The sequence below is a fragment of the Podarcis liolepis genome (genome assembly GCF_965112155.1).
Source record: "Podarcis liolepis genome assembly, chromosome: 15".
Lineage (NCBI taxonomy): Eukaryota > Metazoa > Chordata > Lepidosauria > Squamata > Lacertidae > Podarcis > Podarcis liolepis.
In genome coordinates, this window is record NC_139566.1 from 28,296,831 (window position 1) to 28,324,720 (window position 27,890).

The window sequence follows — 27,890 nt, forward strand, 5'->3', positions numbered from 1 at the left end:
GGAGCGAGTGGCGGGCTGGTCCCGGGCGGCGGCGAGGCGAGGCGGGCGGAGTCGGCGCGGAGCAGCGAGCCGGGAGGAAGCGGCAGGTGAGCGGGCGTCGGGGCTTCGCGGGACTTTGTATGCCGGGGAGGGGGCGCCGTCTCCTGCCTTCCCAGGCGACGGCAGGACCATGCTCTCCATAGGGGGGGGGGAGTTTGTGGGACCCCGGAGCCAAAGTTCCGAGGGCAGCGGAGCTGCTTCTGTCTCTGCCTCAGTTTCCCCTTTGGCAAGGCCAGCCCCAAGGCCGGCTCTCGCTGGGGAGAGGCTTCGCTGGTGGGGGGGGGGGGCGCCTGGATCTTCCCGCACAACAGCCCTGAGAGGGAGGCTAGGTTCAAGAGGGGGAGTATCCCAAGGGGAGCTTGCCCCCCCTTCCCTGTCGGTGGGGGGGGGGGGGCAAGAAAGCTCAGGGCCCCCTGTTTTTGCCGACTGTTTCTGGAGGAGCCTCAGTCCGGAGATCCGAGTAGGGCAATGGGGGGGCGGATCGGTCCTCAGCACCAAGGGGCCCTATCCTGTGAGGGTCCAGAGATCTAATTCGAGAGGCGATGATGAGTAGGAAGCAGAGAGCATGTGAAGAGAAGTCTTCTGGGGGGGGGGTCGTCTAAGGATGCTCCAGGGCCGGGACCCCCGCATGGTGACCCCCGCAAGGGCTGCTGTTGCTGCTGCTTGGTTTTGGCGCAGGGCAAGTTCCTGAGACCACCCAAGTTCTGGGTCTAGAAGGGGACCTACAGGGCAGACCCTGAGGGCGTCCCTCCTTGAGGAGACCATGGGGTGGGGTGGGATAGAGGAGTACCCCAGCAGCAGAGCCCCCGCTTGGCATGCAGAAGGGTGCAGGGTCTTCCCAGCTCAGAGGATTGCAGAGCCACAAGCGACAAGTGGAGCTGTTCTGAGGTCAGGATCCTGCAAAGCCACTTGCTAGGCCTGGATAGGAGGCTTCCTCAACCTGGGACCATCTAGATCATAGAATTGTAGAGTTGGAAGGGACCCTGAGGATTATCTAAGTCCGACCCCCTTGCAATGGAAGAATATGCAGCTGTCCCATATGGGAATCGAACCTGTAACCTTGGCATTGTCAGCACCACTCTCTAACCAACTGAGCTGTCCGGGCTGATCTGTTTTACTAGCCTTCACAACATATGGAGGCACCATTTTGATGTGTAGACAGTACTGATTTATAGGGGCATCATGGGCTTGGCCAGGGGAAAGGCAGGGAGGGGCAGCTGACCCCCCCCCCATAATCAATAAAAATGCATAGCAAACTGAGCTTCTGCCCCACCTAACAAAAGGTCTGCCCCCCCCAAATCCTAGCTACACCCATGGCAGCTTCTTCTGCTTCCAGCACCAAGAAGCAGCAGCTGCACAATGGTCCCCATTTCAGGGTCCGATCCTGGGTTGCTCAAAGTTTAGGAGCCTTCCTAGCTCAGTGACAGAGCATACAGAGGGTCTCAGGGTTCAGTCCCCTGCGGCATCTCCACGTAGGGCTGGGATAGGCCCCCTGCCGGAGAGCTGCTGCCAGTCAGTGTAGGTAACAGTGAGATACACAGAGCAAAGGTAGGAGGTGCCTTCCTGCGTTCTATTGTCCAGCACGTTGCTGCTTGAGTGTGGCAAGCCTCAGTGCCATTGCTCTCCATCTGTGAAATGGGCCCATTTGGGGACTAACCTGGCAGGGGGGTTGTGAGGGTGAAGCTTTGCAGAGGTTGCTGAAGTCCCATGCATCATGCTCATCATGGAGACATCCATGGATCCTTTAAGGGAGGAGGGAGTCCTGGTGGTACATTGCACTGAATTCATTACTCAGATTGAAGCATAAAGTGCCTGGGGTTCTAGTCTAGGGGGTTCTGGACAGTTACCTTCCAGTAGACACCCCCCCCTTTCCTCATGGGTCTTCCTCCTCATCCTTCCAATTTCCTTGCAGAAAACGGATCCACCCTCTGCACAGTGCTTAGCAAGCTAGAGGAGACCTGATATTCACCCAGCAGCTCACTCTCCTGTTTTAGTTTTTGCTATACAGTGGTACCTCAGGTTACAGATGCTTCAGGTTACATACACTTCAGGTTACAGAGTCCGCTAACCCAGAAATAGTGCTTCAGGTTAAGAACTTTGCTTCAGGATGAGAACAGAAATCGTGTTCTGGTGGTGCAGCAGCAGGCCCCATTAGCTAAAGTGGTGCTTCAGGTGAAGAACAGTTTCAGGTTAAGAACAGACCTCCGGAACGAATTAAGTACTTAACCCGAGGTACCACTGTATTTTTGTAAAGTAAATTTCTGGGTAAAGTTGGCTTTTGCTTGTCTCCGTCCTCAGTAGCCTGAAAGTTTCCTAAAACGCTGGTGCGCAATGATGCCTTTTGCTGTTTGGTGAAGCTCTTGGCTTAAGGGAGGAAGAGGATTGATCCTGCAGAGAGGCGATCTGGTGGCCAGGGCCATTGGTTAAATCAGGTGGATAGGAAGCCAGGGATCTCACCACCCTTCCTGGCTGGTGTGTGTGTTTGTGTGTGTGTGTGTTTGTAGGAAGACCAGGAACCAGGGGAGATGCGGACAGTAAGTAGAATGTATCTGGAGCACAAGGAGTTCTGTGCTTGTCCTGGGGAAGCTGGAGATAGGCAGAATGGATAAAGCAAAATCTTTTACTGGACCCGAACCAAAGAGTCTAGTGGCCCCTTGAAAGATTAATGTGTTTATTGTTCTCTGAACTTTTTCTCAGCAAAATCCTTCTGCCGAGAAGAGTTGGGGCGGTGTCAGAGGTGCGGGAGAGAGAAGATGCATTGTATAGTAAATCAATTAAATAGGGTTTTTTTTGGGGGGGGGTTGCAAATAGTCTGGGTTTTTTCATGAAAGAAGCCCCCTGCCCCCCCCCTACCAGCACCACGCTTGCCACCTCTTTCGGATCGTGTTCCGCAAATGGATTATGCCAGGCAGCTGCAGACAGCAGGAAATGGGGACGAGGCTGCAAAATTGGATTAGGGTGGTGGAAGAGCCTCTTGGATTGAATCTCCATTAAAAGATCAATGCGCTTAACTATCATTTTAATATAATTTGTTTAAGATTAAGAAACCCATTTTAATGTGGCAAATAGATTAGGCTGCAAGATGCCAAGCAGGCTGGCCCTGGGCTGGGGGGAAAGCTTCTGGGCTGGGGGTGCTGCACAGTGGCGTAGCGTGGGTTGTCAGCACCCGGGGCAAGGCAAGTAATTTGCGCCCCCTAACCCCTAACCTGCCGCCGCTGCCAGCTTCTTCTTGCTGCTGCCTGGTCTGGTGTGGTTCTCTCCTGCACTCAGCACTGCGCTGGGCGGCCGCTGCACTGTCCCTCCCCCAGATAGTCCCTCGCTCTCTCTCCGCACCGCACGCCTGGCACCCACCCAGTGGCGTAGCATGGGTTGTCAGCACCCGGGGCAAGGCAAGTAATTTGCGCCCCCTAACCCTAACCCCCAGATGTTGCGCCCGGTGCGGCCGGCCCCCCCTGCACCCCCACGCTACGCCACTGCACCCACCCCCTCCACAGTGGGCGGCGACCCGGCGGCTCGGATCGGATTTGCACAGCCAGCACTGCAGTGAGAGAGAGTGAGTGAGCCAGGTAGAGGCAGAGAGCTGAGAGTGCGAGCGCCCCCCCCCAGATGTTGCGCCCGGTGCAGCCGGCCCCCCCTGCACCCCCCACGCTACGCCACTGGTGCTGCATAGGGGAGGAGAAGGCTGTTTCCCTGCCCCATGGTTCAGACAAGGTGCGGATGTTCATTTATGGCAGGGGTGGAGAGGCTCAGGCCTGATGGGGAGAAGCAGTGTTGGCCCCCAGGCATCTCTACCCTTCCCAAAGCACTCTCCAAAGAACACACGGCCTCTTTGCCAGGCTACACCCTTCCCTGGCAGTGTTTTGCACCCTCCTTGGGTGTTTGTGGCTGACTGTGCTAAGGCCCCTTCCTTGCCGAGATGGAGAGAGGGTAGAATCATCTGATTCACACATGGGTGGAATGTTGTTGCTGTTGTTGTTGTTGTTGTTGTTGTTAATTACCCATCCATCACCCTAAGGTCCCAAGGTGAGGTGCATAAGTTAAAATACAGCAATAATTAAAAAAACAAATTTTCAAAACTTACAGTTACTAGAAAAAGCCATCACAAAACATAGGGGCAGGTCCTGAAAATACGCATCTTGGGTGTCAGAGGTGCACTGACTATATACATTCAGGATAGACCTTTCTGACAGTAAGAGCTGTTTGACAGTGGAACGGACAACCACAGTAGGTGGTGGAGTCTCCTTCCTTGAAGGTTTTTAAACAGAGCTTGGATGGCCATCGGTCAGGGATCCTTCTTTCGCTGTGATTCTTGCATGTCAAGGGGTTGGACTTGATGACCCTTGGGGGGCTTTCCAACTCTACAATTCTCTGCTGCTGTGATTCTCCTCCGCCCCAGTGACTGATTTAGGGGAGTACGACTGGTTTGGTTTTACTGGGCACTGAGCCTTGGGGGTGCTGCCGGGAGGGCCACAACTATGATGTAGAATGGAAAGTGAGTGGTGTTGATGGGGGGGGGGACCAGATTTTGGCATCACACAGGGTGCTTCTGAAATAATAATAATAATATTAATAATAATTTATTATACCCCGCCCATCTGGCTGGGTTTCCCCAGCCACTCTGGGCGGCTTCCAATAGAATATTAAAATACAATAGTCTGTTAAACGTGAAAAGCTTCCCTAAACAGGGCTGCCTTCAGATGTCTTCTAAAAGTCTGGTAGTTGTTTTTCTCTTTGACATCTGGTGGGAGGGCGTTCCACAGGGCGGGTGCCACTACTGATAAGGCCTTCTGCCTGGTTCCATGTAACTTGGCTGCTCGCAATGAGGGAACCGCCAGAAGGCCCTCGGCGCTGGACTTCAGTGTCCGGGTAGAACGATGGGGGTGGAGACGCTTCTTCAGGTGCATTTGAGACCCCAGGTGGCTTCATATGCAGAGTCATGAACATTGGGCCCTCCTTCTCTGCCTCCACCTGTGGGCCGAAAGGCTTTGTTTTGACCCAAAGAGGAGCTGCTTGCCAGCAGTGAAAGTGGGCACACCACACTCACCTTGAAAGCAGCAGATTAGCTTCTGGTTGTGTTTGTTTGTTTGTGTGGTGGCTTTCTTCCTGCTCATCAAATGATCCACCTTGATGATTGGGGAGTGGGCAGTTGTTGTTGTGAATTGCATTTATATCTCACCTTTTCCTGCAAGGAGCTCAAGGTGACACACATGGTTCTCTCCCTCCCCACAAAAAGCCCTGGGAAGAAGGTTAGGCTGAGAGGCAGTGACTGTCCATGGTCACCACCCAGCGAGCTTCAAATGGCTGAGTGTCAGGATTTGAACCCTGCTCTCTCCCATATCCTGGGCTGACACTCTAACCGCTACACCAGTTTGCATCTCCGTCTGGGTGTTGAGCTAGGTGGAGAAGGTCTACCGTATTTTTCGCTCTATAACACGCACCCGACCATAACACGCATGTAGTTTTTAGAGGAGGAAAATCCATAGGCATGCCACCCGTAGGCATTCCCTCCATAACACGCACAGACATTTCCCCTTACTTTTTAGGAGGAAAAAAGTGAGTGTTATGGTGCAAAAAATACGGTACTTCATTTCCCCTCCCCCCCCCACTCCTGCCCAAATTTGTGGGGTCTTCCAGGGTGGAGGTAGAAGCATTTACTTGGGACCCCTGCACCAGGAGTTAGGCACCCCCATGTCCTAAAGCCCTGTGGATGTTCCTTTCATTGGAAACAATAAAAGCGGATTAAACTTTAAGCCCACAGGGTGGGGGAGGGAATTGACGAAGTTCTAATGTTCCTGAAGCCGTTCCAGTAGTTCTTTGGAAGGCTAAACTCAGGTGGAAAAAAACAATTAAAAAGGACAGTAAAAGTGTAAAGAATATTTAGGCAGCCTCAGGTAGCTAAGTGCCCACATTGCAGCTGAGAAGCTGATGGTGCAAGGGTGAGGCATGTGCAGCCTGTTTACTCGGATGTAAGCCCCTCTTCTTTTCTTGGAATTTACTCCTTGGCCTATTGCAGGATTGCAGGGAAAACGCCTAGTGTGTTTCCTGCGGTCTCTGAAGAACCATCAGAGAGGATCAAAATTGTGGCTCTGCGGGGGGCCCTTTGGGAGAACATTCCTTCCCAGTGTCCAGTGATGAGGCCGCCAGTTAGTCCCAGTATTGGCAGGTGGTGGTGAGAACGGGGAGAGTTTGAACCCAGGGAGGCCACATCTGCAGCTTGCTCTCCTGAGGAAGGCTTGGCTGCTTGTGTTTTTTACCCCCCCAAACATATCCTCTCTCGTAATCCCATCTAATGGCTTCTCTGAGAAGCTCAGAAGCTTCACTGAACCACAGTGAAGGCTGGTGGGAAAGAGGGACAAAGCTGACCTCCTGATGGGGTGCTCAGCCCCTGAGGAAGGAGCAGGAACCCCCCTGCTGCAATGGCAAAGCGGTATGGGGGCTTGCTCAAGGCTGGGTGATGTATCTCAGCTGCTTAAGATGGGGAGGAAGCAGCAGCAGCCAAGATACATTCCAGACATCGTGATATATAGTGGTACCTTGGTTCCCAAACAGCTTGGCTCCAGAACAAATTGGTGCCCGAACGCCACAAACCCAGAAGCAAGTGTTCTGGTTTGCGAACATTTTTTGGAAGCTGAACATCCATTTCAGCTGTCAGCATTGTTTCCGGGGCCAATCAGCCAGTCAGAAGCAGCGCCTTGGTTTGCGAATGTTTTGGAAGTCGAGTGGACTTCCAGAACGGATTGAGTTTGAGAACCAAGGTACCACCGTATCAGCATATTGTGGTATTTAGCTGCTGATATATCACGATGTTAGGGACACAGGTGGCGCTGTGGGTTAAACCACAGAGCCTTAGGACTTGCCGATCAGAAGGTTGGCAGTTCTAATCCCCGCAATGGGGTGAGCTCCCGTTGCTCAGTCCCTGCTCCTGCCAACCTAGCAGTTTGAAAGCACGTCAAAGTGCAAGTAGATAAATAGGTACCGCTCCAGCGGGAAGGTAAACAGTGTTTCCGTGCACTGCTCTGGTTTGCCAGAAGCGGCTTAGTCATGCTGGCCACATGACTCGGAAGCTGTACGCCGGCTCCCTCGGCCAGTAAAGCGAGATGAGCGCCGCAACCCCAGAGTCGGTCATGACTGGACCTAATGGTCAGGGTTCCTTTTACCTTTACCTGTATCACAATGTTGAAAACCAGGTATCACCCAGCCCTACTTGAATCCTGCTTGTGGGTTTCCCAGTGGGGCATCTTGTTGGCCATTGTAAGAAGAGGATTCTGGACTAGATGGGCCATTGGCCTAATCCTGTCCGCTGTTCTGATGAGATGGGAGTTACTTCTGTTGGGGATCCTGCCAACCTCAGAAAGCCAGTGGGGTTGGCACTCTCCTGCTACTCCTCCCTTTCCTTCCATTGAAAGACTCAACAGAATATTCATCGTTTGGGGGCCACGCTTCAAATTGTACATTCTGCTTCCCATCCATCATGGCTCCTGCACCCTGTTTCTGAAGGGTCAGCTCCTCTTGCTGTTATTCTAGATTTGTTGCAGCCACAGCCTCCACGAACCTGATACCGTCAGGATGTTTTGGACCACAAAGTCTGGAGGGCATCTGGTTGACAAAAGCTGAGCTAGAATGTAGGAGGCCGCCTTATACCTTAAACCTGTGCATGTAGAAAGGGGGTTTCCCTAAAAATAAGACGTTTCTAGTCCTCAAGGTTATGAATAAAGGAAGCTGCTTTATACTGAGGTCCATTTAACACAAGTGTTGTCTATATGACTGGCAGCAGTGCCTCTCTAGGGCTTCAGCCAAAACCCTCATCCAGCCCTACCTGGGAGATGTCATTGGGGATTGAACCTGGGACCTTCTGTATGCAGAGCAGCTGCTCTGCCACTGAGCCACAGCATCCTTGTGCCTTGCTCTGCCCTCAGCTGTGGAGAGCTCCCCTTGCATTGCAGAACCCCCCCAGGAAATGGGCACCACAGCAGAGTTTCGTCCGAGGGCACAGCAAAGCACCAAGTCAACGAAATTGTGGGAATCTGGACAGCTAAAACCAATCCTCTCATTTGTGCCTCCTCGTTTGCATCTGTTTCCCGAAGTGTCGCCGCCGTGAGGGTTAATTCCAGCACATGGCTGCTCTCTGTGTTAATTTGAGGGAGGATCCTTGCCAAAATAATCAGGCTGTACAAATCCCTGCCGCGACGTAGCATTTATAAGTGCTAAAGGGAAGTAGCGAAGGAGCGCAAATTGCAACAGAGCTTCGGGCGGCATCCAAATCGTCTGCAGGCTTCAGAAGCTGCGTTTCCGAAATGTGGTGTTTTAAAAGTCTCTGTCCCTGCTGAAGCCGCCAGTCAGCTGCAGGAGATTGCTGGGGCCATCAAGCCTGGCTCTGTCCATACATACAGTGTGGGGAAGAGAGGGAGCAGGACATTTGGGGCCTGAATGCGGCTCTCGAGAGCTGGGGTGTACCTAGGGGTTGGCCAGGCTGGCTCCTGTTAAGGGCACAAGCCCCAAGTGTGTGTGTACAAAATCATGTCTCCCCACTCTGGCTTGGAGTGGCTAGGATCCTGTCCACATGCTCCCAGGTTGCTCCTTCCCTGCTCTGGGAGTTGCCTAGGGTTGCCACCTGTCCTGTATAATACAGGATTGTGCCTTATTTCAATGTAAAATGCTACTGTTTTGTCCCATGGTCTTCTCTCTCCCTCTCTCTTTCTCTCTGAGAAGTTAGGGGTCCTCTCCAAATGCATGTGTTTTAAAGGGTATTCGAAACGTCATGCATTTAAGCTCCGGGTAGCCAAGTGCAGACAGATTTACAAATTCACGTGTATGTATGTGACAAATTCCAAAGGGGCCATCCTGTTAGGCTGTTAGATTCCTGTTAATTCCTGTTAGAATTTGTAGAGCTGGAAAGGACCATGAGATGCCATCGAGTCCAACCCCCTGCAATGCGGAAATATTTTGCCCAACATAGGGCTTGAACCCACAACCTAGATATTAAGAGTCTTATACTCTACCGACTGAGCTAGAGAGAGAACTTTGCAATGGATTGCTCTGAAGTCACTTCTGCACCATATAAAAATCATCCACCAACTGCCCTGCCTCGCCCTGTCCTGTATTTTGCCAGAACAAAAGTGGCAACCCTAGAGCTGCCAGGCTTCAAGGGCACTAGAGATGGGGAGGGGGGCACCCATACAGCTCCTTGCCAAGCATGCAAGGGAGCCTAGGTACACCTCTGCTTGAGCATCTCATGCCAGCCCTGCCCTCCTCAATGGCTGGAATGTGTCCTTGAACTATGACGGTGCCCCTGGCTTGCAGTGACAGAGGATGCGGAAAACGTGTGTGCAGAAACATCTTGCTTTTGTGTGTCCTATTGGCCCACCCACTTTCCCCCTGGCCTCGCCCACCACCTGCACACGGCCCCTGAAAGGTTCCATGTGAGGGACTGTGGCCCTCAGGCTGACGAAGATTTGTTTAGTAAGTTCACTTCAAGGTCAGCGTTGCCCCACTTGCTTCCTGGGTCTTTTACCTGCCGGCAGCAAGCACCTTCCTGTAGGAACCTTGCTTTTGGGGAAGAAACGCCTGCAAGGGAAATGGCCTGTGATTAATACTTCATTTCCTCTGATTACTGGAAATAGTCAGGTCTCCAAGACGCATCAGAAGTGCACCCAATGGGAGTGGCAGCCATAGGGTTTATGCTGTGCCTCAGTGACTGTGGTGATTAACAGCCACAGTTTCCAAAGCTATCAATCAAGGCATGCTTGAAGTTTTGAAAGGGGGCTGCTAGGTCTGCGCCCTCCCAGCCACTCCGTGCTTCTCCTGACATCAGCCCTGCCCTTGCAACTTGTGTGAGAGGAAACAGGTTGGCGCTTTGGAATGGTCTCTCTAAAAGCACATGGGGTCAAACGACAGAGGAACAGTTCGGCACCTGCTCTGAGCTCCTTTAGGGGACAACTCTCTGCAGCACCTGGGAAAAGTCCCGAATGTGTTTCATTTGCTTGATAGCCTCTTATAATAATGACAATAATAATTTATTATTTATACCCTGCCCATCTGGCTGGGTTTCCCCAGCCACTCTGAGCGGCTCCCAATCGAGTGCTAAAAACAATACAGTGGTATCTCGGGTTATAGGCGCTTCAGGTTACAGACTCCGCTAACCCAGAAATAGTTCCTCGGGTTAAGAACTTTGCTTCAGGATGAGACCAGAAATCGTGCTCTGGCAGTATGGCCAACTCTGGGGTTGTGGCGCTCATCTCGCTTTATTGCCCGAGGGAGCCAGCGTACAGCTTCCGGGTCATGTGGCCAGCATGACTAAGCCGCTTCTGGCGAACCAGAGCAGCGCACAGAAACGCCGTTTACCTTCCCGCCGGAGCGGTACCTATTTATCTACTTGCACTTTGACATGCTTTTGAACTACTAGGTTGGCAGGAGCAGGGACCGAGCAAGGGGAGCTCACCCCGTCGTGGGGATTCGAACCGCCGACCTTCTGATCAGCAAGTCCTAGGCTCTGTGGTTTAACCCACAGCGCCACCCGGGTCCCTTTTTCTAAAGCCCATAGCTTCCCCCAAAGACACCTGGGAACTTTAGTTTGTTAGGTTGCTGGGAATTGCAGTTCTGTGGTGGGGGGGCGATACAAATCCCAGGATTCTTTGGGGGGAAGAAGCTGTGTTCTTTAATGGCAATGTGTGTATGCAGAACCTCAGTAGGGCCATGCAAGGAGCTGGATCAGGCCAGAGGGCTATCTTAGAATCATGGATGCCAACTCACTGGGGCCCTGGCTGCCCGAGCACTCACAAAATTCCCCACGAAGGGGCCGGGCATGCACAAATTGTGGTGCCAGGGCATGGCACACATGGCCCCAAGCACACACGGTTGCCGGGCCAAATTGGCACTCCTGGAAGAGACCCCAAGGGCCATCTAGTCTAACTTGCCCAGCATCCTGTTCTTGCAGTGGCCCCAGGGATCCTTCCAGCAGGGCCCAGATGAAACAGCAACACTCTCCCCACTTGCGATTCCCCAGATAACTGCCATGATTCAGATGCCGTCTGACCAGTGGCGTAGCGTGGGTTGTCAGCACCCGGGGCAAGGCAAGTAATTTGCGCCCCCTAACCCGTGGATTTGCGCCCCCTAACCCGTGGATTTGCGCCCCCTAACCCGTGGATTTGCGCCCCCTAACCCTAACCCCCAGATGTTGCGCCCGGTGTGGCCAGCCCCCCCTGCATCCCCACGCTACGCCACTGCGTCTGACTGCGGAAGCTAGAGCAGAGACATTGCATCTGGTAGCCCCTGGTCACCTGATTCCCCACACACCTTGGCTGGGCTCCTTTGCCTCCTGTCCTCTGTCTCCAGAGGAGCTGCCTGCTGCCAGTTGCATTACCCAGTGGAGAGGAGACAGTTTTGTTCTCCAGGGCCCAGAGCAGCCATAGAACAGCCTGTTCTAACCGATGAAAAATGGGCAGGGCGGGGGCAGCGGCAACAGGTTTGCGAGGAGCACAGGAAATGGATTTTAATAATGAGAAGTAGGCAAGAACATTGCCCAGGGTAACAAGGAAGCCTTAACCGCATTAAGAAGGCTGGAAGAGGAACGCTCTTGCCAGCTGCTTTCTGGCCTGGGATGATAACAGGGTCGTCCCCTCCCTTCACCTCGCTCTGTGAGAAATGTTGGGCCCTGTTGGAGCAGGCGTCAGTTGTCAAGTTGTTCTGAACTGAGCCACCGCACCATTTCAATGATGGCCACATGCCACAAACCTCTCTTGCGTCTCTCTTCCCACCCTATGTCAAGCTTGGAGCAGCGTTAGAAACTCAGGTATATAAACTAATCGCCAAATGGCACCTTAAACCAGGGTTACGGTTGCCGCAATGGAATTGTCTAGGCACCATTTCCCCCTTATGAAATTGTTTATTACAGTGGTACATTGGGTCAATAACTTAATTCGGTCTGGAGGTCCGTTCTTAACCTGAAACTGTTCTTAACCTGAGGTACCACTTTAGCTAATGGGGCCTCCTGCTGCCGCCGTGTGATTTCTGTTCTCATCCTGAGGTAAAGTTCTTAACCTGAGGTACTATTTCTGGGTTAGCAGAGTCTGTTACCTGAAGCGTATGTAACCTGAAGAGTATGTAACCCAAGGTACCACATCATCATCATCATCATCATCATCATCATTATTATTATTATTATTATTAATATTTTAAAGGGGAAAAATTCAGAGTGGTTTACAACAAATTCGAACATCAAATCAATAAAACAAATTCAAGCTTCGAGGGAAATGTTTCAGATCCTTCTTGAAGTGCCATTTTGCTCTCCCCGTATTTATTTACCTACTTAAGATATATAGCTGCCCCATGGCAGATGTACTGTAGGAAGGCAGTATGATGTAGTGGTTAGAGTGTCGAACTAGGACCTGGGAGGGGCCAGCCAGGTGGAGATGTCAGTCGCAAGCCTGGCATCTGGAGATCTCCACGTGGTGGCAATTGGACCCACGCCAGTCACAAAATGTGCCTGGCCCCTGAACACTAGCTTGAAGGTGCCGGGTTTTTATTTTTAACTCACAAACGTATAGACATGGAGAATTGGTAGGTACCCTTGGGGTCATCCAGTCCAACCCCCTGCAATGCAGGAATCACAACTCATGGATGTTAAGTTGTGGGTGAACATATCGGACGACACAGCGATTCTTCAGACAGCTCTTGTTTATTCACAGGCCAGGACAGAACTGAACTGAAGGGCTCAGTCAGCCTGCTTATATAGAACTCCAGTACAGTGGTGCCCCGCAAGACGAATGCCTCGCAAGACGGAAAACCCGCTAGACGAAAGGGTTTTCCGTTTTTGAGCTGCTTCGCAAGACGATTTCCCCTATGGGCTTGCTTTGCAAGACGAAAACGTCTTGCGAGTGTTCCGATTTCCCCCCGCCCCCCTTTTCTAAGCCACTAAGCCGCTAATAGCCTTTTAGCCGCTAATCTGCTAAGCCTTTAATAGCCGCTAAGCCTTTAATAGCTGCTAAACCGCTAATAGCGCTAATCCGCTAAGCCGCTAATAGGGTTGCTTCGCAAGACGAAAAAACCGCTAGACGAAGAGACTCGCGGAACGGATTAATTTCGTCTTGCGAGGCACCACTGTACAATGTAACTGTAACAATTTTCTAAAACTATCCAATCACTGAACATCACCTTTGATCCCTTATTTGCATAACTATCTACAGTATCCCCCTGCTGGCCCAGGATGAGAACTTCAGTACATAACAATGGATATTGTGGAAATGGAGTCTGCCACTAACTAGAATCTTCCCGACTGGTTTTTCTGCAGTAGATATGAGATTAAAAGTAGATACGAGATTTAGCAGAGCATAAACGCCACAACGGAGCTTGCTCCTCCTTGACTTTTCTGTTGTGCTGAAATAGCAAGACTCAGCGGGTAGTATGACCTTGCTAGCCCTACTCGGAGTAGAGCCATCCGGGTCTGTTGATTTCAGTGGTTCTGCTGATGTCGGATGCAGCCCTAAACAGAGCTTATTTATGAACTCAAACAACTTTTTATATCCCACCTTTTCGCAGGGCTGGAAGTGGCTTGCAACATTGGCAAATGTGAAAAGGAAGAAAGAAAATTTAAGAGTAAAACAGTATGCAGGGGATAATATCTGTTCTAGCATTTCATCTATGGAGCAGGGAAAGGAGTCCCTCATGCAAATTAAGCACATGTCTCCGTATTCACAGATACTCTTGGATATACAGTAGTACCTCAGGTTACATACGCTTCAGGTTATATACACTTCAGGTTACAGACTCCGCTAACCCAGAAATAGTACCTCAGGTTAAGAACTTTGCTTCAGGATGAGTACAGAAATCGTGCAGTGGCGGCACGGCAGCAGCAGGAGGCCCCATTAGCTAAAGTGGTGCTTCAGGTTAAGAATGAACCTCCGGAACAAATTAAGTACTTAACCCGAGGTACCACTGTATTTTATGTCACCCTAAAAACTGAGGCCAGCCAGCGGAGTGTTTGAAGAGCCCCAAACCCTTGATATGCCTCGTGCTGTTTTTGCAACTTCTGCCCAATTTTCCACACGTACAATGGTACCTCAGGTTAAGTACTTAATTCGTTCCGGAGGTCGTTCTTAACCTGAAACTGTTCTTAACCTGAAGCACCACCTTAGCTAATGGGGCCTCCTGCTGCCGCCATGCTGCCGGAACACAATTTCTGTTCTCATCCTGAAGCAAAGTTCTTAACCTGAAGCACTATTTCTGGGTTAGCGGAGTCTGTAACCTGAAGTGTATGTAATCTGAGGTACCACTGTAAACAGAATAAGGAAGCAGTGCAGCTTCTGCAGTGGCTGCCATTCTCTGCTGTTGCCAAAGAGCACAACGATCAGGAGATCTTCTGTCTCCAAGAGGGATTAAACTTCAGGCCTAAACTACAAGGACAGCCTCCCAATGAGTTGAGCTCCCAAAGATCATGACCAGGTCATGGTGATTTCTCTGTTTTCAGACAGCACAGACAAGTCTGCCATTGGCAAAGCCAGGATAAGCCTTAACTTGGCGAGATGATGATGGTGGCATCATCATGATTTAAATATATTTGTCGCTTTTTACACTCCAAAAAGCAACTTACAAAAATACCATAAAATATGCAAAAACGCTACAATATTCAGTGGCGTAGCGTGGGGGGTGCAGGGGGGGGCCCGGCCGCACCGGGCGCAACATCTGGGGGTTATGGTTAGGGGGCGCAAATCCACGGGTTAGGGGGCGTAAATTACTTGCCTTGCCCCGGGTGCTGACAACCCACGCTACACCACTGACAATATTGGATGCTTCCGGACTGCCGCTCTGTTAGGGTGGGATTCAGTGACTTATCAGAAAATTCAAGTTGCACAGTTAATAGTTGAGCTGGAGCTCTTGCGCAACAAACCCACTCTTCCTGCCCCACCCACCCCAAAGATCAGATTTTTATGATTTGTAAAGTGAAGGGGGAGCTGCCCTAGAAAGTGTGGGCTACGGCTTGCTTGACGTGGCATTGTCTAACCTCCCTGCAAACAAATCAGGTACAAATCCTCAATAAGCTGGTTGTTTGTTAGTGAGCAGTGTTGATGGCAAAGAGCAAAGGATCATGGGTGAAGGGAGCTCCCCAGATTCCTGGCTCCATCCTTGAGCAATGCCCTAGAAGTTCAAGGAAAGGCCCCTGGATAACCCAGATCACAGGAATGAAAGAGAGACAGGAAGGGTGTGTGTGTGTGTGTGTGTGTGTGTGTGTGTGTGTGTGTGTGTGTGAATGGGCCCCTGTGTCAAAACTCACCCCACCACCACCATACACCACTGCAGGTGGTTGTGCTGGTGGGGTGAACTGTATTAGACACACCGTATTTTTCGCTCTATAAGACGCACCAGACCACAAGACGCACCTAGTTTTTGGAGGAGGAAAACAAGAAAAAAAATATTCTGAATCTCAGAAGCCAGAACAGCAAGAGGGATCGCTGCGCAGTGAAAGCAGCAATTCCTCTTGCTGTTCTGGCTTCTGGGATAGCTGCGCAGCCTGCATTCACTCCATAAGACGCACACACATTTCCCCTTACTTTTTAGGAGGGAAAAAGTGAGTCTTATAGAGCAAAAAATACGGTATTTGTGATCCCATTTTACCTGTTTTAAAAACTTTGCTTTTTTATTTAAAGCAGCCGACATTCTTATAACCAACCACGGCAACTCAGAAACTGTAGAAGTTTAAACACACCAACACGGTTGCCATATCGATAACAAGATTAACAAATAAGCGCTGATAAAAGCAGTAATTGGCAAACAAGATTAAGGGAACAATATTAATACAAGAGCAACGGAGGTAAAATGCTGGCAAGAACAGGAAAAGGTTGTCTGGAAGGATGTGGGGTCGGGCTGTTTGGCCCTGGGGCGGAAGGAGGGCAAGCCTAGTTTGAGCTCAGGTCTTGGCAGGGTAAATCAGATGCATCGAGTTTTCTTCCTAAAGGGGATTCTGGAGGGGCTGCGGAAACCTGGACTATCCTGCCAGCTCTTTTGGGGGTCACTCTGCAATAAATTCCAAAGTGATGAGACTTAAACAGAGGTGCTTGACTCATTGATAGGTACAGCTGAACGACAGCAGGCTGTGTGTTGTGGCAATTGGCACAATTCTGCGCAAACCCACAGAGTCTTGTTCTGGGTGAAAATTCCATGCGCCTGAGAAGCTCCGCTTGGCTTTTCACAAAAGCAAGTTTCCAGCCCTCTTGGTGCACAAGGCCTTGGCTCGTGGCCGAGTGGTTTCCCCGCTGCCTTGCTCTTTTCCCAGGGGAAACCTGCTCTTTCGTTCTAAATCAGAGCAAACAGCAATCTGCGGGGAACCCGATTGCTGTTTGCTCCAGTTGAGCACTAAAGAGCCTTTTCCCCCGGGGAAAGCAGTGGGACAAGAAGACATGTGGATAAACCCTCAGAATAGATGAAGTATTTCTTCATGTAGTGCGTAGTTTGTTTATTTATTTTTATTTAATAGATTTATATGCCAACCTTCGTCATAAGATCTGAGAATAAAATACAGGATCAAAATGAGGAAACGAGGAAAACAAACCAGCAAAACAACCTTCCCACAGACACATTTAAAAAGCTGTAGAATATTAATCTTACGGAACTATGGAACTCCCTCTCACAGGAGGCAGAGATGACTTTAAAAGAGGATTGGACAAATTTATGGAGGAGGAGGGCTGTTGATGGCTATTCCCCATGATGCCTATGCTTCCTCCCTCCAGTGTTGAAGGTGGTAATAATAATAATAATAATAATAATAATAATAATAATAATAATTTTATTTATACCCTGCCCTCCCCAGCCAAGACCGGGCTCAGGGCGGCTAACACCAGGTATAAAAACAATTGATTAAAATACAACTTAAAAACAAGATTAAAGTACAACATTAAAATGCAGCCTCATTTCAGTAGAAACTCAAATCAAAAACTTTTGGGGGATGAAAACGTCAAATCTTCACCAAGGCCAACTATCCAGACTGGTCCTACATGGGCCAGAAAAAAGCCAGGGAAGTCCCCAAATAGGAGTTCCATCACAGAAGGAGAAAGGAAAGAGGGGGAGGGGATCAAGTTGATTCCAAGCCAAAGGCCAGGCGGAACAACTCTGTCTTACAGGCCCTGTGGAAAGAAATTAGATCCCGCAGGGCCCTGGTCTCAAGAGACAGAGCATTCCACCAGGCCGGAGCCAGTGTTGAAAAGGCCCTGGCTCTGGCTGAGGCCAGAACTCCAGCTGTTGGGAACTGCAGGGGGGACGAGCGCTGCTGTTGTGCCCACACCATGCTTGTGAGTTTTCTTCCCATGGGGGGCATCTGGTTGGCTGCTGTGAGAACAGGAGTCCCCTTTGGCCTGATCCAGCTGATGGGGACTCTTCTCAAGTTCTGTTTTACTTTCTGTATTATTTGTGTCTCCACTAGAGAGAATATGACCTCAATGCGTTACTCCCTTTTCCAGCAGTCTCTCTCCTTTCCGATGTGGGAGGGGACACACCCCACCAGCTACCTAGAATAAGAGATAACTGCTCCCTCCGAGGTGTCGTTACATTGGCAGGAAACGACTGCGAGAGCCACAGCCTTTCGACAGGAAACTTAATTTTCACACAGATGTTCCGTTGTTGAGCTGCCCCCACAAAGAGAAAAGGCGTCCATCCCATTGACTCTCTTGGAGACTTTTGCCCATGTCTTTTGGGGCCTTGGCTAGCTTCCCCAACTTCCCCGCCATGGGGATCTGAGCCAGCCCCAGCAAAGCCGAGAGCCGAGACCCTCTTCCTGGCGCCTGGGCGACTTGAAGTCTGTGCCTGCTCGCTGTGATTCTGCAGATATGGACACTGGATTCCCCGGCACCCTCTTGCCCGGCTCTCACCATGCTAATTCATGGGCATAAAGACTTCCTGGCAGATGTGGTCTACATTGTCTTGGAGCTACTCATCGCGGTTCTGGCCATCTTGGGCAACGTCCTGGTCTGCTGGGCCGTCTGCCTGAACAGCAACCTCCAGAACGTCACCAACTACTTTGTGGTGTCTCTGGCGGTGGCCGACATCGCGGTGGGCGTCCTCGCCATCCCCTTTGCCATCACCATCAGCACTGGCTTCTGCGCCTACTTCTATGGCTGCCTCTTCATCGCCTGCTTTGTCCTGGTCCTGACCCAGAGCTCCATCTTCAGCCTCCTGGCCATCGCAATCGACCGGATTATCGCCATCCGGATGCCTCTCAGGTAAATGTGCAGTTGATGACAACGACAACAAGCTGTGCTTTCTTTTCTAGGGGTAAAAGGTAAAGGATCCCTGGACAGTTACAGATAGGTAGCTGTGTTGGTCTGCCATAGTCAAAATAAAAAAATTCCTTCCAGTAGCACCTTAAAGACCAACTAAGTTAGTTCTTGGTATGAGCTTTCGTGTGCATGCCGTGTATCTGAAGAAGTGTGCATGCACACGAAAGCTCATACCAAGAACTAACTTAGTTGGTCTTTAAGGTGCTACTGGAAGGAATTTTTTTATTTTGATCCCTGGACAATTCAGTCCAGTCAAAGGCAACTGTGGGGTTGTGGGGCTCATCCCGCTTTCAGGCCGAGGGAGCCGGTGTTTGTCCACAGACAGCTTTCCGGGTCATGTGGCCAGCAGGACTAAACCGCTTCTGGCACAACGGGACTCCGTGACAGAAACCAGAGCGCACGGAAATGCCGTTTACCTTCCCGCTGCAGTGTTACCTGTTTATCTGCTTGTTCTGGCGTGCTTTCAAACTGCTAGGTTGGCAGGAGCTGGGACAGAGAAATGGGAGCTCACTCCATCAGGCGGATTCGAACCACCGACCTTCTGATAGGCAAGCCCAAGAGGCTCAGTGGTTTAGACCACAGCGCCACCCGCACCCCTTGTGATTCTAGGGGTACTCAATGGTACACAGTACTGGCGCCTTTCCCCACCTCCAAATGTTAAAAGTGTGGCACTTGCTGTAAGAACTTCATCATGAATACCAGTGGTGCTAACTTCAATAAAATATGGGGGGGGGGCAGGTAGGCCCCACCCTTCATATTGGATCACATGATGCGGCACATGCATACTATTTGAATGGCAATGCCCATCAATTGGGATGGGGGCAGCTCCCCATTTTATTGGAGTGGGAAAGAACGCTTGGCCCCTAGGAATTGGCTCCTAGGGTGAGTACCAGCACCACTTTTTTCCTTTGAAAAAAAAGCACTGGTGACAGCAGGCAGGGCTCAAGGAGCACAGCTTCAGTGCAGAGCTTATTCCCTTCTCCAGAACTAGCAGAAGCAGAATAAATTTGCTGCTGAAGAAGTCTGAAGTCTGTCACCAACTTTTCATCCGTTTTAAAAAGCCAGCGGGTGATGCTGGGATCTGCACGACCGAAATCCCAGCTGGAGTTTTTGCTCCCCGCCACCCTGTCTGTTTGAGAGAAACGTCCGTGTTTCATAATCTCGGCTTTTCCCAACCCTCTTCACTTGCTCTGAGCACGAGTCCCCTGAGAGCAGGGGCAGTCAGTCAGGGGGGCTGTTTGTAATGGCACGAAGCAGCCCCCTCCAGCGTGGGATAACAGCTGGGCAGCCTCAGAAGTCCACTTCACAGAGACTTAGTCTTCTATCCAAGTCTCTGAGTGCCTCGGGCGCAATCTCTTCCTCTCCCCCATTGTGATTTTTTAAATTTACAGTGAAAAGCTCAAGTGGAGTTTCCTGCCCTCTGAGTTTGAAGAGCAGCAGCAGTGGCTGGAAATGGATATACAGTTCCTAAGGGCCAGGGAGGGGAAAGGGAAGGTGCAGCCCTTTGCTGTCTGTCTGTCTCTCAGCTGGGTTGACTCTCACTTCTCATCCAAACCATCTGGGCGGGAGAAACTTCTTCAGCTGCAGGTTCAGGAAATCGGCTGCCAAAGGCTCCATCCTCACAATGGGTGTAGCAAGGATCTATGCTATGGGGGGGGGGGGGCGATACTCACCTGTCACCATCCTCTGTCCAGCTCTATCTAGCAGATTTGGAATGAAATGTCTCAACAACAGTTGTTTGAAATGACTTTCTTTAGACCCCAAGTGCTCAGAAAAATCTGTCAAAATCTTCAGCTGTTTGAAAACTAGAAGGTTTTTTTAAAAAACCCCAAACCAAAACACAACGCCAGGGAGACCTTTTGTGCGATTAACGAGTACGTTTTGCAAAATTACAAAGAGCACACATTTTTCCATATTATTTTTTTTAAAAAAATCTAAACTCAAAACAAGTTTTCCTGGATTTGCTGGAAACCTTTTCAGCACTTCCTTCTCAAGTTCCTCCTTTTCTTTTCCCCAAGGCAGCCCTGTTTAGGGAAGCTTTTAATCTTTGATGCATTACTGTATTTTAATATTTTGTTGGAAGCTGCCCACAGTGGCTGGGGAAGCCCAGCCAGATGGGCGGGGTATAAATATTATTATTATTATTATTCTGTTGAGACGCTGCCCTGTCATTGTCGACTTTAGCCAGGACTTCATTCTCCGCAAGATATGATCTACAGTAGATGTAGTGCATGGGTGAGCAAGAGAGATGACCAGTTAGACCCACTGCTGTAGTATCCTAAATTCTGAAGTTCTGCAAAGAATGTCTCGCACATTTCCACAAAGGATGAAATGATATGCTACATTGCGTAGGTACAACAAATGCAAGCACTGACTTTTTCTAGGGAAATGCTCGCTAGGTAGGGAGATTGTGGTATCTCAGCAAACATTTCAATTTCAAATATTATGATTATTTCTACTTTTAGTTAAGTATCTTTATTTATTTCCTTGATTTAGTGGGGGCAGCTGCCCCCCCCCCCTTGGCTGTGCCCATGATCCTCTCTGCAACTGACTAGGCAGTTTTGTTTATAGCTCCTATAAAACCCCAACAAATGTAACAGGGGTGAGAGAGGAATTGGGGGTGAGGATGGGGGCTCTGTGCTCAGAAAGTGGACGTTCCCATTACACACATGTGTGTGCATTAATTCATTCACCTTGTTCACGTGCCCCTGTCCTGCCTTTGCAGGTGGGATAAAAGCAGCCCTCTTTGCAGGGTCGTCGTGTAGGGAGGTGAAATCTCCACCCCCTAAAATTTATACACCATTTGATTGCGGGGAATCCTCAAAGCGGTTTACGAAAGATAGAACAATGAAATCAAGCCGGAATCACGACCCCGCTTTAAAACGCACAAAAGTGGAAATGCTAAAACAGATGAAAATGGCCTCAGCTTTATGAGCATCTGCTTAGGTTTGTCTGAACAGGGATGTTTTTAGCAGGAGCCAGCAAGAGTACAGTGAAGGCACCTTAAAGGTAAAGGTACCCCTGACCGTTAGGTCCAGTCACGGACGACTTTGGGGTTGCACGCTCTTCTCGCTCTGTAGGCCGAGGGAGCCGGTGTTTGTCTGCAGACAGCTTCTGGGTCATGTGGCCAGCATGACTAAGCCGCTTCTGGCGAAACCAGAGCAGTGCACGGCAGCAGAAAGGCCCCTTACTGATCTCAATAGGCAGGGAGTTCCAATGTGCAGGTGGTGCCACACTAGGTATTATGTGCCAATTCACAACCACAGCCTGTTATTTTGAGCCTTCAGAATGCTAATAATAATAGCTTCCCTCCCCTGCTGGGGCTTTAATTTGCCCTGGGAGAGAAGTCATCAGTGCAGAGAGAAAGAAGGAAATCCAGGAAGAGGGATGAGGATGATGACTGATGTTTTATTGGCTGTTTGTGAAAGGAATTTGGCCTGCAGAAGGGGCAGGGAAGGAGATGCAGGCCATGCCTGTAGCATCACGGAGACATCCTCTGTCTCCTCCCTTCCGTAGGCAAAGGATGGAGTGCATCTTGGTTGAAGCCCTGGTGGCTGCTGGAGAGCCTCCTTGGGAAATATAGCCAAATTGGCCTTTGCAAGCCCATGCTTTGGGGCCGAAACAGTGACTCATACATTTATAAATAACAACTACAGCAATGGCAGTCCCAGGGCAGGGAAGTCTCTGCAGCGCCCCTCAAACGTGACCTGTTGATTTTTGGCACACCGGCAGATTTTGCTTCAGAGCCTCCCCACTGTGGCTTCTGCATTGGCTTGTGTGGCTTTAGGCAAATCATTTCAAAAGGCTCCCGCCCCCTCTCTCACACAAGCATCCTTCCTTGGGGTCATAGGCTGGGCTGCAGTGATGTCACAGAATGTTCATAAGTAGTCCAACTGCTGAGTTGAAGGGAGCTGTCTGTAGCAGGCGGGACTAACACCCTGTTCAGGGGCCTGGTCTGATTCCTTGCCCCACAGCCAAGAAGTCCCTCCCACTCCGCACAGCCCCATTGATTTTGGGGGTGCAGCAAAACCAAAGCAAATTAAACACAGTTGTGGGATGGGCTGAGCCTAGCACTCTACTGGTGGTTGCAAATCGCCCATACCTGGTCACCAGGTGGTCAATTGATAAGCGGAGCTGGGATACCGAACCCCTTGCTCTAGAGGAATCAGCCAGGGAGGGGGTGCTGTCTGCCTGTGGGTGGGTGCATATCACAGTGGACCAAAAAAGAGAGCTTAGGCACCCCATGAAGCCTAGCTGATGGGATTTGTAGTCCAAAATAGCCAGGCAAGCCCAAAGCAACTGGAGGAAAGTAGGTGGAGGAATTTAGACTTTCCTTACAAGATATTTTCCTTCCTTTAGGGATGTTTCAGATGAGGAGGAGGAGGAAGAGGAGGGTTGGGTTGCGTGGACTTTGGATGCCCTCAGTAAACTGAGGGGCTCTGATGCCGTCACCTGTGTTTAAACTAAGAGGCAGGTCGATCCTGATAAATATTGGCAAATATTAGCTTGGATTGTGTCCCTCCTCTCTGGGTGCTCTCTTTCTCCTCCTCTTACCAAGTTATATAACTAATGCTATTAATTAAATAAACATTGTTCCTTAATGAATGGATTAAGTGCCGGCAGCTCTTGGCTGGATCTGAATCGGAAGTTGCAGAGGACAAAGTCAAATGATTGGTTTTCAGCTCTACATTCCCCACCACCACAAAAGGCATAAAGTGCTAATGGGATGTGGTCCCTTTACCCCACTTGTGCTCACCTGATGTCAAAGAGTTAAAAAAAACACTATGTGGCTTTTTGTCAATGTCTGAAGGCAGCCCGGTTTTGGGAAGCTTTTAATGTTTGATATGATTATTATTATTTCTTATACCCCAATCATCTGACCGGGTTGCCCCAGTAACTCTTGGCAGCTTCCAACAAAAATACACACAGAGAGAAAAAAGCACATCAAACATTAAAAGCTTCCCAAAACCGGGCTGCCTTCAGATGTTTACAAAAAGTCACATAGTTTTTTAAGTCTTTGACATTTGACGGGAAGAAGTTCCACAGGGTGGGTGCAACTACCCAGAAGGTTTCCTGCCTGGTTCCCTATAACACACCCTCCGACATTTCTCCGATGAAAATAGGGACGTCCCATTCCATAATGACAGTTTTACTGTTTATACCCCACACATCTTACTGGGTTGCGATTCTGGGCTGCTTCCAACATTTATAAAAACATAATCATTCAACATTAAAAAAACCACTTCCTTATACAGGATTGCCTTCAGACGGCTCGGGGGTCAGATAACTCCGTACCCTCCAACATTTCTCCAATGAAAATAAGGGAAAATGGGACATTCCAGGATCAAATCAGAAACCGGGGCAGCTTCTTTAAATCAGGGACGTCCCTGGAAAATAGAGACACTTGGAGGATCTGCTTCAACCTCACTTCTCACAGAAAGCCCTCAGAGATAGACCTCCGTGTCTGGGCTGAATAATGGGGGTGTAGATGCTCCTTCAGGTAAACAGGACTGAGGCTGTTTAGGGCTTTAAAGGTCAACACCAACCATTTGAGTTGTCCTTGGAAATGTACTGAGAACCAATGTTGATTTTCTTTTCAATTTTTTAAATTAATTTTCCAAATTTGTAACAAAAATAACATACAAAACACACAAAAGAAAACACATTACAATACTAAAAAGAAAAAAGACAAAAAACCACTTGTTACTTCTAACCTAATTTAACTTTCATTGTTAATTAACACCCTCCCATCAGATGTCAAAGAGAAAAATAACTACCAAACTTTTAGAAGACATTATTATATTATTATTATTAATTGACTTCCTCAAATCCCCCCTAATTGAATTTCGTTGTATCAACTTATAACAGTTCTCCAAAATCACATTTCTTATAAAATCAACTCCTTCAATTTACTACCCTCTTCTCTTTTATTGGTAATCTTATCACCAATGTTGATCTTATAGGACCAGTGTTATGTGGGTCATAGCCTATTTTGCAACTCGCAACATCACCAGATCCTACTGTTGACTTTCCTTGGCTCTTCTCCTTCCAGGTACAACGCTTTGGTGACGGGCTCGCGGGCGAAAAGCATCATTGGCATCTGCTGGGTCTTGTCCTTCATCATCGGCCTGACGCCCATGCTAGGATGGCACAAGCCTGCCTTGGGCAACCAGGATTCCTCTTCCTCTTCCTCCTCCTCCTCTGCTGGGGTGTGCACCAATGAGTCCTCTTCCTCCTTCTCGTCCTCCCCCTCCACTACAACCCCTTCCGGCAACTGCAGCAGCGACATGTTAGCCTGCCTCTTTGAGTCTGTGGTCACCATGGAATACATGGTCTACTACAACTTTTTCGCCTGTGTCCTCACCCCGCTGCTCCTGATGTTCGGCATCTACCTGAAGATCTTCATGGCCGCCCGGCGGCAGCTCAAGCAGATGGAGAACAAGGCGACACCCGGGGAACGTTCCCGCTCCATCTTGCAGAAGGAAGTCCACGCAGCCAAGTCGCTGGCCATCATCGTCGGGCTGTTTGCCTTCTGCTGGCTGCCCATGCACACGGTCAACTGCTACATCCTCTTCCGGCGGGGCTGCGGCCGCCCTCCCCTCTGGCTGATGTACCTTGCCATCATCCTCTCCCACGCCAACTCCGTGGTGAACCCTCTGATCTACGCCTACAGGATCCGGGAGTTCAGGCTGACTTTCCGCAAGATCATCGGGCAGCACATCCTGGGCAGAAAGCAACGCTTCAAGGGGACCACGGCCAGCCGGAGGTCCTCTGCTCACGCGGAGGAAGACGGCGAGAGTGCCGGCATGCAGATCACCAAGTACGCTCTGAACTTCTACGCCGGAGGGGACTTGGATGGCATCCACAGGGATGGGGATTGGGGGAAAACCAAAGTGGGCATGGAACTGCGCCAGAGCAAGAAGGTGCTGGCCGGGGAGGCAAATGGCCACGCAGCCCATACCTGCAAAAATGGGGATCTCTCCAAAGCCTGCAGAGACATGGACCTGCTGAGCCAAGAGCTGCTGGCCATTCGGGACTCCTACGCCGCAGACCTGGAGACTTCGGCCATAGAAGCCTCTGATGGGTCCTGAGGCCCCCTCAGGATGCAACGCGGCTGGAATGAAATCTTCCCTCTCCCCAGTGGTCTGCTTTTGTTGCAGCAAGAAGGGAGGGAAAGGAGGAGAGAAGGGGAGGGCAAAGGTTTGGGTCCTTGCGATGGAAGGGGAGGGGTCCCTGACACAACTGACAGAAATACCTGAAGCGGCCTGGGGAGAAGGCAGGAAATGGCCAGGGGGCTTTTTCCCAGCCAAAGGTCAAAGGTGAAGATGGGCGGGACACAGAGACACACTTCTTGTTGCCTTTGGAAGACTCTGCTGGGGGAGGGCCCGATGTTGCTTGGGATATCTGTGGCTGCCTGTGGCCACAGCCCAGTTGTACCAGGAGAAAATGAAAGGGTCAATGGGAAGGTGCTTCATAGTGCTGAGGGGCTGTGATTCCTGCATTGCAGGGGGTTGGACTAGATAACCCCTGGGGTGCCTTCTGACACTACAATTCTATGATTCTGTGAAGAGCAGAATGGGAAGTTTTTTGCTGGACACCCAGCTAGGGTGATGCCAGGCTCGTTCCTGGAGCTGGCGAGAGAGAGAAAGAGCGTGCGAGAGGACATGGTTTGGAGGCATTAGAGACGCGTCTGTTTGTGTAAAATCTTGAATAGGAAGCTTTATGATGCGATTTTGATTTTCTTCTGGCTGCCATAAGTCTCCTTGGGGACTTCTGCAGGGCAGGGCAGTTGCCTACTTAGCCTCTTCCGCCAGGCCGTCTCCTAGGTAGGGTCTGGCATGATGGAAATCAGTAGGTGACTGTGCTCCAGTTTGCTCCCAGGGCACAGGTGCCTTTGAGATGATTAGGGGGGTGAACTTGCTCAGCAAAAGGTAGCTTCCCAAGGGACCACCTGCCTACAGCTGGCAAGGAGTGCCTGCACGGGTCACCCACAAAGCTGGCCCAGCACAGATCTACACACTGAGAGAGTCCCTGGGACTCAGCCCTAGAACCATCTGGATTTGAACTCAGTGCCTATATGAGAAACAACCCAGAGGGCTACTGCTTTTAAGGCCCAATGCCAGATTTCTCCCCAGAGTTGTGTCTGCTAGCCTGAAACATCTTGGCAACCTTTCCAAACAGCTCCCAGATGCAAAACTCGTCTCTCTCCGTGCCCCCTCCCCCCCACTTGTGGTCTGGCACCTAGCTGAAATCTGCCAGGCAAACCTGTTTTACAAGCAACTGCTGTTCTTCTCGGTGAAGGCGACAGCACCTGGACTGTTGAGCATCAGTTGAGCAGTTGTTGTTATGGCGGCCAAGCTCTGACATGACAAAATGGCAGCTTTGCATCGAGGAGGGCCGGCTGGGCTTGTCTTGGGGTTTTGTACACAGAGTCAGAACGGGCCTCTCATTTCAACCAAAATGGTCACCCATTGAAGAAATGTGAAGGAGGACCTTCGGCAGGTAGGAGGAGGAGAAGGCAGAGATGGGAGGGGCGCTTGAGGGGGCAGGGTAGAGGCTTCTCCCTGTGACCACACAAGGAGGGCTATTCAGTCTGGTGCATCACCCATCCATCTGAAACCGTCCATCTTCTAGTGTACACTGAATGTTTGCCCTTTGTTATTGTCATAGATCATGCTCTGTGCCCCCCACCCCCATTTTAATAAGCTTTTGTTTCTGTTTTCAAGCGGCGTAAAACTGATTTTTAAAAAAATAAAACTAAAACAAATGGTGACGTCTAGGTTTTGCAATTTCCATTAAAACCATCTCCCCTTGAATGCATTCTCTTGTTCTGGTTTCTCATGGCTGTGCCTGGGAACAACTGAGGCCTGTGGATAGAGGGTGGTATACAAATTTAATTGACAACAACAACAACAACAGATTCATAGCCTCTGCCATGGGACTTTACAAACTTCCTCAGTGTGGCTTGCCAGGCTGCCTTTGAGATCTTAACCACTTCCTCCGGTGGGCTGGAGAAGGAGCTGGTGTCTTGCTTGCGGATCGGGCCCTAGCCCAGCATCCTTTGCGAGAATCCCGGCAGATAAATGGTGGGCCATTGAAACTTGGGCAGTGCCCTGCCTCCCATCTCTCCCCCCCTGTCTCACCATGCTGGAGAGCTCACATGGTCACAGCAGCAGACCAGGCCCAAATCTGTCGCTTGTGATGTAAATAAACACACATCCAGCTAAAAATACCCCAGGGCTGATCTTAGGCAACTGAAAGCCAGTTTTCTGAAAGAGAGTTGGTTTGTTTTTGTGTGCCCATGTGTTTGTTGTACAGGAGGTGGTTGTTTGGGGCTAGGTGGTGCCCATTCAGTATCTGTGATGATGGTGATGCCATCAGCTACACCACAAAGTGACCAGGTGAGGAATCGCACTGTCAGGGATAGACTCGGGCATAGGTCAGCAACAAAACAATAAATCAACCGAGGCCACTGAAGTTAAGGAAACAAAGCACAGCTCAGACCTAGTAGTCTCAGCAACACACTCTATGTCTTGCCCCAATGAAGCAGTTGTGAGGACTGAAGCTCCCCACCTTCACAATATCCGCTAG

General features: G+C 50.2%; 1 protein-coding gene across 3 annotated transcripts; it reads left to right on the forward strand.

The window, feature by feature from the left end:
- On the forward strand, positions 1-27,067 carry ADORA2A (adenosine A2a receptor). Of its 3 annotated transcripts, none has more exons than XM_083478727.1 (3): positions 1-86; positions 17,447-18,242; positions 24,352-27,067. In XM_083478727.1, exons 2-3 carry the CDS (start codon positions 17,893-17,895, stop codon positions 25,388-25,390), a joined length of 1,389 nt encoding a protein of 462 aa, XP_083334853.1. In that variant the 5' UTR covers positions 1-86; positions 17,447-17,892; the 3' UTR covers positions 25,391-27,067. The 3 variants fall into 3 exon arrangements, with proteins under 3 accessions (XP_083334853.1, XP_083334854.1, XP_083334852.1); XM_083478728.1 differs by having other exon boundaries at positions 24-86; positions 17,487-18,242; XM_083478726.1 differs by having other exon boundaries at positions 35-86; positions 17,484-18,242.
- The last annotated feature ends 823 nt before the right edge of the window (positions 27,068-27,890 follow it).

Coding starts and splice junctions, on each gene's coding strand:
- ADORA2A (XM_083478727.1), top strand. CDS start 17,893: ATGCTAATTCATGGGCATAAAGACTTCCTGGCAGATGTGGTCTACATT. Junction 18,243..24,351: donor GCCATCCGGATGCCTCTCAG/GTAAATGTGCAG, acceptor TTCTCCTTCCAG/GTACAACGCTTTGGTGACGG.